General features: G+C 43.9%; 1 protein-coding gene across 3 annotated transcripts in view; it reads right to left on the reverse strand.

Annotated features, from left to right (window-relative positions):
* PDE1C (phosphodiesterase 1C) overlaps window positions 1-9,601 on the reverse strand; it is a 293,394-nt gene extending 283,793 nt beyond the window's left edge. For all 3 annotated transcript variants that reach the window (XM_049641659.1, XM_049641657.1, XM_049641658.1), the window contains exon 1: window positions 8,182-9,601. In XM_049641659.1, the coding sequence (XP_049497616.1) occupies window positions 8,182-8,282 (101 nt within the window). In that variant the 5' untranslated portion in view covers window positions 8,283-9,601. The remainder of the gene's footprint in view (window positions 1-8,181) is intronic.
* Between the last annotated feature and the right edge of the window lie 9,418 nt (window positions 9,602-19,019).

Raw genomic sequence — 19,019 nt, forward strand, 5'->3', positions numbered from 1 at the left:
AATAAAATAAAATAAAATAAAATAAAATAAAATAAAATAAAATAAAAAAGAAGCAAAATCCAATCCCTCTCTAGCCACGTCTTGAGACTCCTGTCTCTATACAAACTTGACTCTAGCCACATGGCCTTCCTGTTTTTTCAGAGGTGCCATGATCCTTTGGCTTTTTTGCACATGCTGTTTTCCCAGCCCCTGAATACCTTAGAACACTCTTCCTCAACTCTTTACTTAACGAATACCTACTTGTTCTTCATAGCTCATTTTAAATCTCACTTCCTCGAAGAAGCCTTCCCTGATTTTTGCACCAGGTTTGGGCCCTCTATTATATTTTTCTGCAGCACTCGTCAATATAAATAATTACTTGTGGAATTACATATTTAATATTTGCTTCTACCAGTAGACTGAATATTCCCTAAAGGAGGGAGCCTTTATCTTGCTTCTCACTGCCTGGTGCCTGGTGCATGGTAAGTGCTGGAGAAATGTTTGCCTAGTGAATGAGTGATGGATTACTTTCCTACATATAGTTGTACGTGTAGTCGTTCAGATATATCAATAAAATTCATTACCTATAATCATAAATTATGTCTTCTCAATTGAATTATTCTCTAAAGCTTTTCATTATTTCACAACCTAGAAACATCTAGGCTTTTCTTACACTCATGAAGACTCATTTATTTTATTTAATAAGAGCTGTCAAAAGGTCTTTAATAAAGAGTACAGTACAATAAGTCTGAAGAATACCAAAGTTGACATGGATTCAGTATACTTTCTCCAGAAACAGAGTGTTCCATTTGTCGGGGAATCCACTTTTTATTGCTGATGAGAAGTTGTGATGCTCATTCTCCAAGCTGTTAAAGACTACTTTATGGGCCTCAGACTCAACAATTATTTTTCTTAGTCTCTAATCAAAAAGCCGTGACTCAGGTCATGTAAGTGCTTTCCCTCCATATGGAAAAACTGGAACCAAGCAGTTTCTATGAGCCAAAGAAAACTAAAGACAGAAAATCGAGCTAGAAATGTAGAAATACCCTCTACTCAGGGCTGCATCCCAACCAATAGACGCTGTAAAGCTTGGTCAAAATAATAAATACTTAGCTTGATAAATAGTGAGTTGTAATTAGCTAATAAGTCAGCACAACCAAATTATGTTAAGCAAGTGATGATGTACTAATATACTGCATTAGTATTCAAGTAAAGACAATTTCATTCTAAATGTAAAAACCCATTTACCATTTATATATTTACCTCTTTCTCCCTCTTAATATACATTAAGAACCTATTCAGGTGAGACTTTATTGATCTTTATTAGGAAAAGAAAGACTCAAAAATAATCCCTCATATACAAATGTCTTCCTTCTCTGAATCCTAGGACATTGTGTCAACATCACTTATTTAGCAATTAATTATTGCACATACTTTTATTGTTGTTTTTTAACTTTTCACATGTATAAAGATTTCTACTGTCTCCCTAACTAGACTCTAAATTTCCTGAGAACAGAGTTTTTCTATATCTCCTCTGAAGCTCCTGGTATCTGGTATAGAATAGGAGACCAACAAAAATATGCCAAGCCATTCCAATTACGTGACAGATTGGAAGGGCCAATTAATACCCTAAAATACATAATCTGGAGGAAATAAGTAATTTTTTAGATTATTCTTTTGGCATTGCTTTATTAGTGAGATTCACGTGAAGCTCCTCTTTCTTAGGTCATCTGTTTGCGAGGCTTTTCCTCAGAACCATGACTCTCAGACCCACTGCTCCAAGCCAAAGGTCTCTGCATAGTTCCAGACTATCACCAACACCTACATGGATCTTCCAGAGGCCATTCCATTTCAACATATCTAAACCCAAGTTTATCACTCTGCTTTATCCCAGCCTGCTCTCCTCTCCATGGCCCCTAATAAGGCAAATGGCACCAAACTAAGACACCCAAGCCAAAACAAACTTGGAAGACAACTTCCCTTTCTCTCTCTGCTCCAAAACTAACTGGCACTACACTAAATTCAAGAATCTTCTCCAAACAGTCACCAGGCCTCAAATTCCATCACCAGTCTGTCCTCTACACTTCTTCCAGAGTAGCCATCCTAAAATTCAAATCGCAATTTGTTACCCTCCAGCTTAAAGCCTTTTAACACTTCCTTATAAGTAAGAGATAAGATGAAAACTCCTTAAAATTACCTGTACAAAATAAAAAATATTCTCTGTAGGATGAATGGAGAGTGGAACACATTTGTGTGTGTGTGTGTGTAATATAGCAAAATGTGTTCAAATATTTGCCTCCTTAAACTATGAGCATGTACAGTTTTGAATAAAACAAAAAGCATATCTCCTAAAATTCCATGTATTACTACCTGGCGCATGCCTTCCTTTCCAACATTCTCTCTCACTCCTCCTCAACGGGCCACCATCTCCCATGCCTCTGTACCTCTGCACACTCTGTTACCTCCATTCATCAGCTTTCATCTATCCCTCAATATTGCACTTGATAAGCTGCAAGAGGATATCACACAGCTACCTTTCAAGGAAAGTAACTAAGGCTCTTGGGAATTAATTGATTTATAGGGAAAGGTAACCCTGTGAGGTCCCTAAGGGACCAGGGACCAATTTAGGGGCCAAGTGCTTTTGTTTTTAATGTTAATTTATTTTTGACAGAGAGAGAGAGAGAGAGAGAGAGAGAGAGTGCGAGCAGGAGAGGGGCAGAGAGACAGGAGACACAGAATCTGAAGCAGGCTCCAGGCTCCAAGCTGTCAGCACAGAGCCCCACAGGAGGCTCAAACTCATGAACTGCGAGATCATAACCTGAGCCGAAGTCGGACGCTTAACCAACTGGGTTACCCAGGCGCCCAGGGGCCAAGTGCTTTTGAGGTGACCTGGGAGATTTCTGTCCAGTAGTTCAACATTGGATGATAGCAAATTGACCCAACCACACCCTCTCCTTTTGGAGATTATCAATGAGAAGTGAGCATAGAGAAGGGCACTAGGATTCAGGCTTTATCCCTAGTAAGTAGAAGAGCTTTCCCAGTTGCCCATAAAACCAGCTCATAATTCTGGGCTGATTTATTCTGGGCTGACTAGAGGACTCTTTGCTTCCTCAAATCTTTGCAAAACACTTCTTTGCATCTTTGCACAAGGCTGACATGAATGAAAAGGATCTGCGCAAGTCTCTTCCTTGTAACTCTAAGGACTCCGCTAGAATAAATCTGCAGCTGACTGCCAGTCCGCAACACCTTCTCTGGTCAACCCAGATAGAGGTGGCTCTCTGTGTATCCCTCTGTAACTACAGTCAACACTTCCGGCTTTTCCTTTCAGTCTCTCCTGCCAGCTTTGGAAGTGCTGAAGGGCAGGTATTTTATCTACTCTCGCACACCCAGAGCTTATGAAAGTGCCCGGCATATAACAGACACTCAATAAATGTTAACTGAGTAAACTAATGTTGCCTGAACATTGATGGCGCTATTAAAACTTTCAGATGAGTACAGAGAAAATACAGCAGCAGAGGGCTTCATTAAATAAGAAATATGAAACCAGATATCCAAGCTTCTTTGTCTATGGCTTTCCCTCACATCTTTGCCGTGTAGTTTGGAAGAATCACTTAAGGTCTTGGTACTTCAGTGGGATATTAGTGAAGACCCTTTGAGAGAAGTCAAACTCAAAGTAACCTTAGCAGAAACAGCCTGGCTGGTGGTAGAGCTGCCAGAGTACAGAAACTGGGGCTTCTGGGAGCAGATCGGGGATTTCCACTCCATATTCTCCCCTCTGCTTTTCCCTAAGTGGTGGCTTCACTGTCTCCTATCACAGAAAGGTCTTCCCCATGAATTGGGAAGTTGAGCCAGTGGCAGCCACCAGGAAAACCCAGAAGAAGGGAAAGCGGCACTCTCCAGCGGCCAAGAGAGCAATGCCAACAAAGGACTTTACCACTCGGTTCCATGCCACACCTGAGACCTACCTACCACTCTTGCCACGAAGGTCAAATTCTAAGATTTGCCAGTCCTGGGTCTTGAGCTCATCCCTAATCAGGAGGGAGGCAGGGTCTATTACCACATTGGGGAATGGGAAAGCCCACTGAATAGACAATAGTCCCAGTCTGTTACCTTAATGGCTATTTACCTCCCTTTATATCATGATATCATTTTAGATAATGCAAAAGAACACATCATCTTCATAGAAAGTGTTATATAAACATAAAATTTATTATACTGACTACCTCATAGTAAGGAAAAATAAACACATTATAGCTTAATTACAATTTTGACAACAGAATAAGTGAAACCTGTTCACTTGCTCTCAACTAAAAAAAAAAAAAAGGTATAGAAACACTTTTTTGTCATCATAGAACAGTCTGGCAATAGAAAAACCCTTGGTCAGGACCCAAGGTACAAGTCATGACTCAAACCTATGCAGCCGTGAGGCTCCCCCACATCACCAGAGGAATAAAGTACAGCCGTTGTCATATTTTCCCTGATTGGAAGATTCCCTAACAAAACAGCCATCGGGAGGGGCCCTTAGAAATTCCACCCTCTTTGCAGAGGAAAGAAGTATGACAACAGCACTGAGGGGAAACCGAGGTTTACAGAAACGAAAATGGGTTTAAAAAAAAAAGAGGCTCATCCCAGAAATGTAAGCAGATAGCATCCCTTTGACAGACATAATTAAAAAGCTCAGGTGTCAGTATCGTTCCCTCCCAGCACAGAGGAACATGAACATGGGTCTGAGAGCTGCAGAGTGAGGATGAGGAACACCACAACCTTCAAATCACAGTTGGTCTCTATACATTGGTATTCAGCACTTCACGCAAGGAAAAAGAGTCGTCATTATGGTAAATATCAACGCTTGCAGGGTTTTGCCATCTCAGCTGGGGTACATAGTGTTTAAAATTCACATTTCCAGTATTCGATGTACTATGAGCATGGCGATGATGCTACAAGGCTAGATTAAGAGTTTTTCCCAATTGTTTTCCCCAGAGAAATATGTGAATGAGCTCTAGGTTTCAAATACATATTGATAATATACTATACACCAGGTATTATTGTAGGTGCTGGGGACACACCGGTGATCAAAACAGACTAGAAAAACTATGTCCTCATGAAGTTTATATTTTAGTTAGAGAAGACAGACAATAAACGTAATAAAAAAAAAAAATACCTAGCATTCAGGTGGTGAGATGTGTAAGAGAAAAAAATAAAGCATGGAAGGGGGATGGGTAGAGGTTGTAATGTATACAGGATCATTCCCTATATTCTCCTATGCTTTACATTCTTGGCAGATAATAATAGCAGGAGCAACAATCCTCTCACTGCTGGTAAAGACCACTCCAGGCCAGTGCACAGAAGGGAAGAGGATATGGGGAGGGAAAAGGAGAACTTAGATAAACAAGAGTGGGATTCAGCCCTGGGTTGTGGCTTTGCCACATCTGTTCCTACCTCAGTTTAGATCTCTGTGCCCGATCTGGGTAATGATATTAACAAAACCTGCCTCCCACCTAGTTCATGGAATACTGTGTTGATACGTCACATGGCCTATAAGCTGATCCAAATATATTTGGATATATACATTCATGTTGAATATTATAAAGTTCATATTTGGGTCTTTATGTTTCCTTAATCACCTATTTACTGAACACCTACTACATGCCAGACCCTGCTCTGTACACTGGAGGTACAGCAGTAAGCAAGACACACAAAGTGTCCGTCCTCAAGGAACTTATTATGCTCTAATACAGGAGATGAAAAATTCAATAGTAAATTGAATAGAAAAGATACTGACAAGAAGAAGACGCCACTGAACAGTCCAGGCATGAGATGATCAAGTCCTGAACTTAGATGGTTCCCAAACAAGCTGAACTAAATTCCTTACTATCTGTGATCACCTATAAAGCCCTTTCTATAAGGGAGTCATGGTAATAAATTTACTTGAAAATCCAATAGGACTATTGGGTATTTATAAAATGATGAAAGGGCTGCTTCCTTTCTCTTACTGACAGTCTGTTGTGTGGACAAATAGAAACATACCCTTCCACCTCCTAACGGTTTCTAGTTTGTGAACTGCGAAAGTGTTATTCCAAGTGGTATAAATAAGCATGCCTTTGGTTTCCAGAGTCTTTAGCAACTTATCACAGCACTACTGTTTTGGTTTTTTAAGTGGCAGTAAGAACCATTAACAGTAGTAAAAAACTATGCCATAATTACGGTAGGAACATGTCCTTTTCGAAACAGAAAATGAAGCAACAGATCTCCTAGGATTGCTGTTAGGCAGAGCGTTTCAGTAGAAGGGTAAAGAGAGGAATTCAAAAACACACACTTGGAAAAGAATCAACCCACACCTTTCATGTTCAAAGGCACCGGATGCTGAGTAGATATGAGAGACTAGAGAACGAAAATGTGGTTATATCACACCCCAACACCTTGGGGAGAGAAGCCTACAAGATATGAAGCAGAAAGCTACAAGACAGTGTGTTGTAAGCACTAAATGCTTTTTTACACACATTCTCAGCCTGGCTGATTTGCCCAAGCACTCCTCTCTAGCCTGAGTAGCTCCATGGAGTTGGCTGTAATTGTAAAGCAGCCAGAGAGCAGTCCTGAGTGTGTGCAGATGAGTCCCTCCAGCCAAGATGGCAAGACCAGCCTGACTGCCCTTTTACACTGCATACCTTGGACCCAGACTGTAGAGGCCAACAACTCTCTGTGTGCACCACAGTATGATCAGATTGAATGCTCATTACCTATGACATGAGTTTATTGTAAACACTGCTCTGAAAGAGGTGCTGCCTTGCACGCATCTCAACTGTCAGGACAGTCTGCCAACCAAAACGACAAAATTTCCACACAAGTTTACCACCTCTGCTTGCTTACAGCAGCCAGACAACTCAAAAATCATAGTATTTGGCATGGTTTCCCCTTCAGATCAATGGCAATGAAACTCACTTAGATTATTAATGGAAGGGCTTTTATAAATTACACTTTAGGGGACCCCTTAAAGAAACATACACTTTCGTTATTGCTTCCCTTTAGAAACTCTGAATACCCTGGTCAGGATGTGGTCTCCTCTAAGATGAAGCTAACTTAGATCAGTGCTGTTTTGATTTTGTTTTGGGATGTGGTGTGTGTGTGTGTGTGTGTGTGTGTGTGTACACGCACGCACACACATGCTTTCAAAAACAATAACTACAGCAAAACAAACAAACTGCCAAGGAAGGAGCTGGTATTCCCATCTTTGTCCTTCATAAGGAACAGAATGTCTGGATAATATATTTGGAGAAAAAATTGTTTTTTTAACTGCACTAGATATTTGATGCCAAATGTCTAATGAAATGAGTATCGGGTAGTTATGAAAGATGTCTTTGGGATCTGCCTGGTCAACTGAGAAGCAAGATGTAAATACACAGATATCACTAGAGCTTCCTGAATGGGGTAACCAGCTCTTCATTATCTATAAAATCTTTTCACAGAAAATACCATGTATTTTCAGGTCACCTCTCCTCAGTACCCAAAACCAGACAGAACCCAATGAAGTGAATGAAATTCAGAGATCTCTGTCCATCAGTCCAACTAGAATTCTGGCCACTATATTGAAAGCAAATGCACCATTTCACTATTCAAATACTGCGAGGAAACTCCACTGTTGGTTCTGACCCCCACTTTCTCCAAAAATAGCCCCTTCCTTCTGGTGACTATTTTAAGAGAGAAAGAACCCTAAGAAAATATCAGAAGTTGAACTAGGCTGGGGAGAACGAGAGGAAAATTTAGCAGCCAGAATGCATGTAGAATTTGAACGGAAGGTAAGTTCTTGGACCACCTGCCAAGATGTTTGCAAGCACTTTGCAGAGAATAAGTCTTCCTTCGATTAACAGTCCCCAGAATTTTCTCCCTGGGCAAAAGGACCAGAAACATCTCCATGGGTACTGAGCTACTACAACTGAAATCTAAGGACATTTCCTCTTTCCCCCAAAGAAAGTATGCTTTGGAAATAGCAAGGCATTCTAAAACACTCGGAAAAGTCTCTTTTGAAAAAAAAAGGGGGGGGGGAGGTAGCAGTGACTGTAATTAACAGAGAAGCAGTTGTGGAACTTCTAGGGCTGTACTTAAAGGGCCATGCGGGAACAGGGTGAGCAGTCATGGCTGTAGCTGTGTAGTAAAATACTGACTGCAGACAGAAACGGGGCAAGAGAAGTAAATGGATTTACTTACAGCCCTCGGAGCCGAAGCCAGATTTTCTCGATCTGTTCGGGTTGCAGGTATTTCAGAGAGTTGCTCTCAAATTCTTCAATCTCCTTGGTCGGCGACTCCATAGCTGCAGGTTATCAGTGGGAGTGAGGCTGGGAGAGTTTGGGCTGGCCCTCCCCGCCTCCTCGCCGGGCCGGCCCTCGAGCCCCAGCCGTGCGCCGCGCGCCTTTGCCTGTCACTTTCTGCGCGCGCTCCTCCTTCTGGGCCCCCCCAAACCCGGACTTACAGGGGGCTCGCAGCGCCGGCGACCCCCGGCCCAGGTGCCTCCTGGAGGCGGCTGCGGGAACCAGCCATGGTCCCGAGCTGCTCAAGGAGAAAGCACCTGGACCTAATGGGATTTTTTTTTTTTTTTTTTTTTAACAAAGCCACAGAAGCGAACCGTGAGGCCGCTGATGGACTGGGGGGAACGAAGGAGGACCGAGTGTGGAGGAGAGACAGTGAGAAGGGGAGAGAGGGGAGGGGATGCGCCGAGGGGGAGCTGGGGCGGGCGGGGTGCTCCGACCCCGAGGCTGCGCACGGGGCTCCGCCCGCGCCCCCAGCCCGGGGCGCCCCGCGGCCTCCCCCCTCCCGTCCCGCCCCCTCTCTCCCCCCCACCCCACCGCCTCGCAGCCTTCGCGCCCCGTCTCTGTTTTCTTTCACTTACCAGCAGCTCCGCTGACAAGCGAGAAAAGTGACAACTGAGAAAAGTCGTCTGTCAGCGCGCCGGGGCTGGCGTCTGGTGTGACACCCGCGGGCGCGCAGGGAGGGGCGCGCCGGGCAGCGCGGTCCGCGGGGCACAGGCTCGCCAGGCTCTGGCCTCGGACCCGGGGCCCCGCGCGCCACGCACCGCCCCGGCGCACACAAGACCAGGCCCGCGGCGCCACGCGCGAGCCCAGGGACCCCGGGCTTGCGGGCCCCCCGGGGGGCTGCGGAGCAAACGGCGCGGCGAGCTTCCGCGGAGTTTATGGGGGGAGCCCTCAGGTATGGCTCACCTACTCGTCCTCCCTTGAGCCGCTTCCATTTTGAAATATTAAAGCAATTGGTAAGGACTAAAGTAACCACACGTCACACTTAGAAGGTCCTGCTACGTTCCTGCTCTTGAGAGTCTTCGTTTCTCCCCCCGGCCCCCACCCATGGTGCGGAGAAAAGGAAAATAGAAACCAACAGTGAGGAGGTAGGAGTTTCCACCGATTCCACATACTCAAGAGGTCCCCGCGGGGCGACGGCTGAGCAGACGTTGAGACTGGCAAAGAGTTTCAGCTCCACAGAGTGGCAACGCACCGTCTGTTTCCCCCTAGGTCATTCACAGTGTCAATAACACCCTGTGTGCTCTGGAAGAACGGGACCAGCTATGGAGCTGGGAAGCGCGGTGGGATTAAGAGAGAGACCACAGACAGAACACTAGAAGATCCTGGCTCCGGGTGATTGCAGCCCTGACTGACCTCACAGAACTGGTGGTCAAACTCCCATCTAGAAGAAGCCACCAACACTTCCCTGGGCCATTTCAAAGCTGGGACTCGGGGCTCCTGAGATTCTGGGTGCAGCCTGCCCTGTAACCATAGTTCCCTCACAAGCAGTTAGATTCTTTCAGTCACACTCCCAGCGTCCTTTGGCTACCCATCAGTTACATACCTGCTTCTCAAAAATGAGAGACTTAAAGGTAAGAACTCATGTTTCTTCATTGCTCAAGTAAAGTTACATTCATTGTGACCTTGACAAACAAATAAAATGATAGTGTCAAAATCCTAAACGTTCACCCATTTGATGGTTGGCATTTACTTTCCAGAAATTAGAGGTTTCCATCCATCCAGTGGTGGGGATGGCACGGCTAGCCCCATTCATTCCAGTGGAAGAAGGTATCTTCCACAAGGTGAGATGACAGACCTATTTGATTTAAGGACTTACACACTCACCTGCCACACAATGTGAAGTCACCTCATTAAAGTCAGTCCTTACAGATTTTCTGGAACCACATACATTATCACTGAGTTAACACATTACTACCAGGCAAAGGTAGTATGAAGCAGCCACCATGTTAACATGAAATTGATATATCTGAAAAGAACCAATTACCTACCCAATGTCACCCAGCAGGAAGCAGTGACCTGCTAGAACTGGATGCTTAAAAAAAAAAAAAAAAAAAAAAAAGACATTGTTTTAACCACTTGTTTTGGGGATGCAAGATGGGAGGCAGCATGGTCCCCAGAGAGGTTTCCATCTCTGTGAACTCTGGGCAGCCTGCTGTCAGAATATGGAAGTGTAGCAATGATAGCAGCAAACAGGTATCTCAAACTGTCTCTAGTCTGAGCACTGCTCTAAGGTTCTATGCTCACATAACACTGGCAACAACTCTAGGACGCAAATACTATTATGATCATCCCCGTTTTACAACAAGAGAGCTAAAGCACAAAGAGGTTATCCAGACCCACTGGAAAATGAACTGACCTGGAAAAGCGTTTGAGTTATGGCTCATTACCCTATCCAGTACAAATCTGTTCCCCTCACAGGGTCCCATTTTCCACCTGGCTAATGTAAAGAATTTAGGCATAAAGATTTTTTACATCTGTTCCACCTTTATGATTCTATGAGGTCATCTGGAGAGAACTGGGGAAAGGAATTGCTGAAAAGGGACATGCACATGGCTGAAAACATATTTTAATTATGGCATGGTTTCTCCAAGGACTGGCCTGGGATGAAAGGATACAAGAGAATAATAAAGCATATTCATCTTCCTGCCCTCCACCATATGTATGACCTTTTCCTTGTCTGAGTAGGATTTGGGTTAAGTCAGAGAAAAGTGAATTTTGGAAGAAAAAGGAAAGGAATAATTGTTCACTACAATTAAGCCCATCAGAAAGGGAAGACAAAAAAAAAATATCCTTTAAAAAGTTTCTAAAAAGTAATTTTGTTTCATTTTTAAAAACTTTTTAAAACTGTACATTAGAAAATTAGTAAAGATCTATCACTTTTTTTTTTTTATTTTAGAGCCATATAGTTTTTGGAGTGGGAGGGACCTTAAAGATAATCTGGTTTAGTAGAAGTTTACAGATTTTTTAAGCAACAGAACATTTTATGTAGAATAACATTTTATAAGGGACTCCAGTGCACACCTCATATTTAAAGATTATAGAAAGTGGTGCTCTGGTTGAATGGGGAAGGGGAGTGGGGAGTGCTTAGTTCTCAGAGACAGAGTCCACCTCTTCCTTCTCTATATCCCATCCCTGTGTGGCAAATACTCCCACTTCACAGATGAGAAAACTGAGGCTAAAGTACCATAGACTACCTTAGGATTTCTTGCTCCTAATCCAGGGTTGTTTCTAAAGCACATTATGAAAGGTTGTCTTCTCTCTGCCAACAAAGTATTACTACTTTTAGATGCACCATGTTATTATGTCACTCAGACTTTATTCTCTTTATGTATCATAGGCAGGATATGCTTGATAGTTGCAACAACATTACAAGCCACAATTTCCACTGGCATTCCACCCAGAGACAAGCAATAAGTAGATGCAAATCCACCCAAAAACAAAAAATCTAAGAAAATGCAAAGCCACTCAAAACTTTGCTTTACAATGGAAAGTTAATTTCCATTGTAACTTCCTAACCCAACTTTTTCAGTAAGATGTTTTAGGAAATCTTATATGGTGAAACGTCACTAAATACACACACACACACACACACACACACACACACACACATATACACACAGAGACATGCATACATGTGTAAATATGTAATGTACATAAACATACATACTTATATACATAAATATAACTGCCAAATTAGAGTATTTCCCCAAATAGGGGCACCTGGGTGGCTCAGTCGGTAAAGTGTCCGGCTCTTGGTTTCGGCTCAGGTCATAATCTCATGGTTTATGAGTTCCAGCCCCGCATCAGGGTCTGTGCTGATGGTGCAGAGTCTGCTTGAGATTCTCTCTCTCCCCTCTCTCTCTGCCCCTACCTCGTTTGCACTCTCTCTCTCTCAAAATAAATAAACTTAAAAAATTATTTTAAAAAATAATAAAATAAAATATTTCCCCAAATAGACATAGAGTCACTTAGCCTAAGTACTAGCAAGCCCCTCTGCATCATAAGATCAGAGAGAAAGTGAGCTCCCTGTCTGTGGCAGAGTTCAAGGAGAAGCCAGATGACTATCAGACAAGGGAGGAGGCATCAAGCTTTGTAGGCATAAGAATTACCCCTCAGGTCCCTTCCATCTCTAAGATTTCATAACCCAACAATAATCACAATAACCACAACCACTACCCTTACCAGTTATTGAGCACTACTAAATGCCAAGTGCCATGCTAAGCACATCACAGGTTGTTTCCTCCTCAAGAAAACACTTCAAAAGAGTTCATCATGCCCATTTACAAGCAAAGACAGAAAAGGCTCCCAAAGGTCAGCTCACTTTTGCAAAGACATGCGGTCAATAAGTGTCAGAGCCAGGCTTTAACCCCAGACCAAGCACAAAGCTCCTGTTCTTTTCCCTTTGTTATACCACCTCCTTGCAGACACATAAAAAGACAAGTAAAAGGGTATATAGTAAAAAGGGTAGGGCTTCAGGATCACAGGTGAAGGGTCACTGATACTGTGGGGGAATTAGGAAGGCAACATAGCAGAGGTGACATTCGAACTGGATCAGGAAAATGGATCTGAAGAAGCTGTTTACGTGGAAGATGGGTGGAGGCAGGTGACTCTGGGAAGAGCACACTGCTTGAAAAGAAACACAGAAGCATGAGAAGGTGTAGAGTGTACAGTTCTTCACAAACACTTTTATGTGGCTTGACTATAAGGGCATGACTAAGACAGGCAGGAGAAAATGCTGAAAGGGTCCGCCAGACTCTGTGGTCACAGAAGTAACTCAGTCTCTCTCCAGATGATGGAGAGCTGGGGGTGGCTCAAGGCAGAGGAAGGCATGGTCACATGTCAAGGGTACTGGCTGCCCTGAATATGCAGCACACACGGAGGTCAGCTCTCCAGGAACCTACCACAGGCGTGTGCAACAACCATGGGGCAAATGATCACCAGGGCTCCATAAGAAGAATCTGGCTATCAAATACAAACAAGCTCCTCAGCCTACAGAGAACGAAGAGTTGCACAAAGAAAAAAGATAAAATCAGAAAAAGCACAGCACTGTCTCCCACGAACACCCGTCTTCCAGCTACAAGATTAGGACCGCTTGCTTTGACCTTCATGAAGCAAACCAGAGCCCTTGTTACAGTTTTCATGACTCAGGAGTGGCATCATCCAGAGAGTCTCTCAGTAGGGAGATGGGGGAGAATTCTAGAGAAGCATTAAGGATATCAGAAGTAGCACCACCAGGCACATCAGCCCCTCTTTCCCACTCAAGCCAGAACATAACACAATGTCAATAGAGACATTGACATGTCGTCAATGGAGACAATAGAGACGACACACTGTCTTCTCTCCCATTGGCTTCCCTTTCTGGCAAGGGGCCTCTTTGGTGACAGTTACACTGTCTTTTCCCTTTGAAGTCCTCTCATTGTGGTTTTATAATTTGGGTCAGACTCTGTCCCAGGAACCACCTCCACCTGAAAAAAGAAAGTGCAAGAAGAGGCAGTGAACTGCTAAGCACAGAGGCCCCCGTTCTCAGGCCCATCTGAAATGGGGCTCTGAGTAGCCAACATCTCAACCATCCAGAGTTTGGCCCAGAGAGGTGGGGAGAGGAGACAGGAGAAGAAAGAGGATGGAGTCCCAGGCCAGGAGTGGTCTCATGTAAACTGCGTGTGGCCCAGTGTCTGCCCCTTTCTGTGGCAGGATCCTTCAGTTGCTCTGACAGGACAAGTTCATGTGATGCTTCCACCGGAGGTGGTACAGGCAAACTGAAGGGCTAAGTGTAGCACTGAATCACATGTGACCTAGGACACGAAACTTCTCTTCTCTGGCCATGGCTGGGTTGGACTCAGTGACCTCTGGATCCCTTCTTAGCTCTCACATACCCCCATCTGAAACCCAAGCCTGGCCTGGGACAACCATGCTTTTTTGGCCCTCCAAAAAAAGCTACAGGAAAACTGGAGTGCTACCACCAGCTAGATTTGACTATAATAAACATCACTTAGGTTGGCCAATCAAGGCCATCCACCCTGTATCTCTGAACAAAGTGAGCAGTCTAAGGGAGCCACATAACTAAAGCAGATCTAATATTGGTTCCTTATGAGAGATTTGATGTGGCCACTGGGAAAGAGAGAGAGAGAGAGGGTCTGTCTTTTCTTTGAGATAGCATTATAAAGCTTGAGGTTATCTTGGCCCGGGTACATCGTTACCATGTAGAGAAAATATACCAGAAAAATGCTTGGAAACATTTTGAGGAAAACAGAGAGAAAAGCTAAAGACAACAAGAAACAAATGTTACAGGATCTTTTTGAGCCCCTTGATCCTGCTATGGCTGAAGCCAGAGCTACCCATGGACTTTTAAGTTATATGAACCAAACAAATGTCCCCTCCCCCCATATTTTCTCACTTGAGCTAACATGAATCAGAGTTCTGTCACTGGCAACCATAAAAATCCTAACTAATAGAACTCCCATAGAGGATTTTTGTAAGGAGCTTAAAAAAAAAAAACCACGGCCAGTACCTTAAACACTGAAAGCTCTCATAACATAGTATAGCTCCTCCACCATCTCATCCATCCAACGGGACATGAACGGAAGGAAACTGGAAATGGTACAGTACCTTGGAGTGGGCAGGGCACCCAAGGTAAATACAAGGAGACTTATCATCTCGACAAAGAGATACCTCAATAATTTCATTTCAGTAACAGTTTGGTAACAACCTATCAAAGCACTGCCATTATTACGTACATTAGTTCTTCAAAACAATCCTGAAGTTAGTGAAACACATTATTTTTATCTCAAGTTTTGACATGAGGTGGATGAGGTCCAAAAGATCTGTTGGCTTCCCTCCCCTGGTCTACCGTCCAGCTAGTGGCCAGGTAGCATGACAATACACGGCTTCCTGACTCCTGGCCCTGGTGGCCACTCTGCCTCTCAGAACACACTGCCAACCCAGCAGAATTAACTTGGCTGTTCTAATGAAATTGAAAATTTTGCTCATGTAAAACTGCTGATGCTACAGTCAGCCAAATTCCGACCCAAATGCACATAAATCAGCGGGTTGTTCTTCCTATCACTGTAAAGCAAATTTGAATGTGGAAAACCTCAGCGCTGAAAAGGATCTTAGCAATCCTCTTAGCCAAGTTGCTAATTACATTGACAGGAACAAGCAGCCCAAGCAGGTTAGATAACTGTCCACCAGACCCAGTGCTTGGTAGTGGCACAGCTGAGACCAGAAGCCATGTCCCGGTGCTCCACTAGCCCTGAGTTTCCTTCCTGAATCTCAAGAATGGCTCCTGCTCCTATCCGAGGACTTGGTTCAACAGTTTGTTCACAGATAAGGAGAAGGAATGACCACTAAATGCATAAGCCATTGGCAAAGGCTTCCTGAAGGAAAAAGCTAGAGAAGAGAGACTCCAGGAACATGAAATTGCATGTGGTGGCCCTGATAACACAAGGAATCTGGTGTGACCAGTATGGGGGGGGGGGGGGCCAAGAAAGGGACAACAGGCAAAGGCTGGATATGCAGATTGAGGTGGGCCAGGGCTCCCATATGAAAGCTTAGTCCTTGTATGCTCTTGCCAGTAGGGAATCATTAAAATCTGTTGAGAGGGTGTATGGTAGATGCAAAGCAGAATTGTGATTTAACAAGGACAATTTATAAAGAATGATAAGTTTTTTTCCTGGGGCGTTGCGTTGGCTCAGTCACTGAGTGTCAGACTCTTGATTTTGGCTCAGGTCATAGTCTCATGATTTGTGAGATCAAACCCTGCATGGGGCTCTGCACTGTCAGCACAGAGCCTGCTTGGGCTTCTCTCTCTCTCCCTCTCTCTCTCTGCCCATACCTCTCTCTTTCTCTCTCTTTCAAAAACAAATAAATAAACTTAAAAAAAAAAACTTTTTCTCAAAAATTGTTCTGGAACTGTCACCAGAGAAAAAGATTTGCAGATTCTCATCTCCGTAGCAGGGCAGGGGAGGGGTGATAACACAGACACAATTTCACAAACAAACGCTAGGACTTTTAAAGTTCATTCACTCACTGAGTGCTTACTATGTGGTAGGCACTATGTGATAGTAAGTATGCAGTGGTCAATAAAAAATCCAGTCCCTGCAAATTGGGAAACAGATAACACAACATCATCATAAGTTGTGAAAAGTGCTAAAAAGAAAATAAACAGAGTCCAGTACAGAAAACAATAGGGGTGGGGCCTATTTATAAATAGGTTGGTATCAGCCAACTACTGCTATATAATTTACCACCCTCTAGGATTTAGTGGTTTAGAACAACAGCAACCATTTTTTGCCCCCTCGTGATTTTGGGGGTTGACCAGGCAGTTCTTCCACGGGTCTTGTTTGGGGTCTCTCATGCAATTGGAGCTATAATATCCAATATGGTTTCACTCACTTGCTTGTAAGAGCAAGCGTTCTGAGAGGGAGGAGGTGAAGAAGCTGCCAGCCCTCACAAAGGCTGGGCCCAGAACTGGCACAGCATCACTTCCGCTGCATTTGGTTGCCTAAAGCAATCATAGTGCTAGCTCTGATTCAAGGGCAGGAGGAGAAATAAACTCTACCTTCCAAGGTGGAGGGAGAGGGAAGAAAGTGACACAGATTTTAGAGGCATCTTTAATCCACCTAGGTGGTCAAGGATGGCCTCTGTAAGCAGGTAACATCTGAGCGAAGACCTGAAGGAAGAAAAGAAATCATCCAGCTAACAGAAAGGAGGAAAACATTTCTGACAAGAGAGAACAACATATGCAAGGATTCTGAGGCAGGAAGAAGCTTGATGTGGTTAAGGAATGGAAGGCAGTTAAGTTGTGGCTGAAGGATGTGACAAAGGGCAGAGTAGCCTGGGGTGAGAGGCAGAGGCAGCCAGGTGGGGCCACAGCAGAGCCTTGAGGGCAGATTGAAAGGCTGGCTTTCCCTTGAAGTACAAGGAGAAATCACTCAGGGATACCAAGAGATACATGTTTGTCAAGGGTCACTCTGGTTGCTACAGGAAGAATGGCTGGAAAGGAATAAGAATGTCCCCTGGCTTAATCAGAGATGCTAACTAATCTCAAAAAGTGACCTGAACTGGGTGGCTCAGTTGGTTGGGTGTCCGACTTCGGCTCAGGTCATGATCTCGCTGTTCGTGGGTTCAGGCCCTGCATCGGGCTCTGTGCTGATGGCTCAGAGCCTGGAGCCTACTTCGGATTCTGTGTCTCCCTCTCTCTGCCCCTCCCCTGTTCATGCTCTGTCTCTCTCTGTCCCTCAAAAATAAATAAACGTTAAAAAAAAATTTTTTTGAAAAAGTGACCTGAACTGAGGAGAGACTGAAATGAGCTCCGACATCCAAAACCCACAGTGACAACACTGAACTAATTCAATCAGTGATGATGAACTAACTTCCCTGTTGGTAGCATTCCTACAGGATTTACTAGACTAGCATCCCAGAAGACAGAGATCACAAGTATCCTGTCCATCACTGTCCCCAAGGGCATAACAGGCCAACTGGCCCATGACCAACTTGAGCTTCTCAGAGAAGGACTGTGAAATTTATTTCATTTATGGTCCAAGATGATTACTGCCATATGAACTACAGTCAATGAGCACATCTGAGACATGCAAACAACTAGACCAGAAGCTAATTTGGGGTTGTTTGGGGAAAGGCCAATAAGGCACTGCCCAGCTTGCATTTTGGTTCATAAAGGGCTAACTTTCAGTTATCCAGCAGCTGTACTTCCAAATAAATGAAATGTTACCTTTTGTGTGATTAAGGATACAAGCGGAATGAGGGGAAATACTCCTGACAGTATCTTCAAAATTGTTCTCTGGGATATCTAAATGGCCCATTCTAGTACTTCTGATTCCCAGAAGTAAAAGGATTTTTAAGACCCAGGAGAATAAAAGAATAATGTCTCCATGAATGCCTTCCACCCATATGCTTTTGACAGATTTGTGCTAATAAAAAAGACCCCGAAGTCACCTTGATTTGGCCCGTAGTCCTTCATACGTACAAACTGACAGACTCATCAGAAGTTGGCATACACTTACCTCGCTACTTCTGAGAGAGTTACAGACTCCTATAAGCAGGGAGTAGGACCTGATTTATGGAGAGGAATGGAAACTTACGGGCACAAATTAAAATTAATTAGCATGCAAGGCAAATCTTAGCCAGAGACTCTAAAAGCTTTGTGCCACCAGTACCCCCGCGGAACTGGGTGGACTCCCACAGGTATAGATAGTTCTATGGATTCTCCACTGCTTGGGCTAAATGTCAATGAAGAAATGACAATTATTCTCCTCAGTGGGATTTCAGAAGCACTTGAGGATTTAAAACCAAAGCATTGAAAGGAAAGGGTGCTGAGTCCTTGAAAATAGCTCCAATGTAGTCAGTGAAGATGCTGTTAGCAGCCATTCTGCCTTCACTGTGGGCAAACCAAACACAGCCTTCCACATCAGTCTCTAGGTAACAAAGATTTCCTTTCATACTTCCTGTCTCCATCTCGAGCACAAAGAGCATTTGTGAAAACCAGTCCCCACCTCACCTGTCCATACAACATAGCAGAAGTACTACCCTCTGCATCCTGTGCAGAAATCAGTCTCATTTGCCGTGAAGGTTCCAATTTTAATGATCAGAGTAATAATTTCCCATATACTCCTATTCTATATATGACTCAATCTATCAGAAACCATTCTGCCAGATCGAATTCCAAGCAATGCCTAAACATGCTACTATAGCCTGGGACTTGGGACCACATTTCATATT

The sequence above is a fragment of the Panthera uncia genome, chromosome A2 (assembly GCF_023721935.1).
Source record: "Panthera uncia isolate 11264 chromosome A2, Puncia_PCG_1.0, whole genome shotgun sequence".
NCBI classification, from domain to species: Eukaryota; Metazoa; Chordata; class Mammalia; order Carnivora; family Felidae; genus Panthera; species Panthera uncia.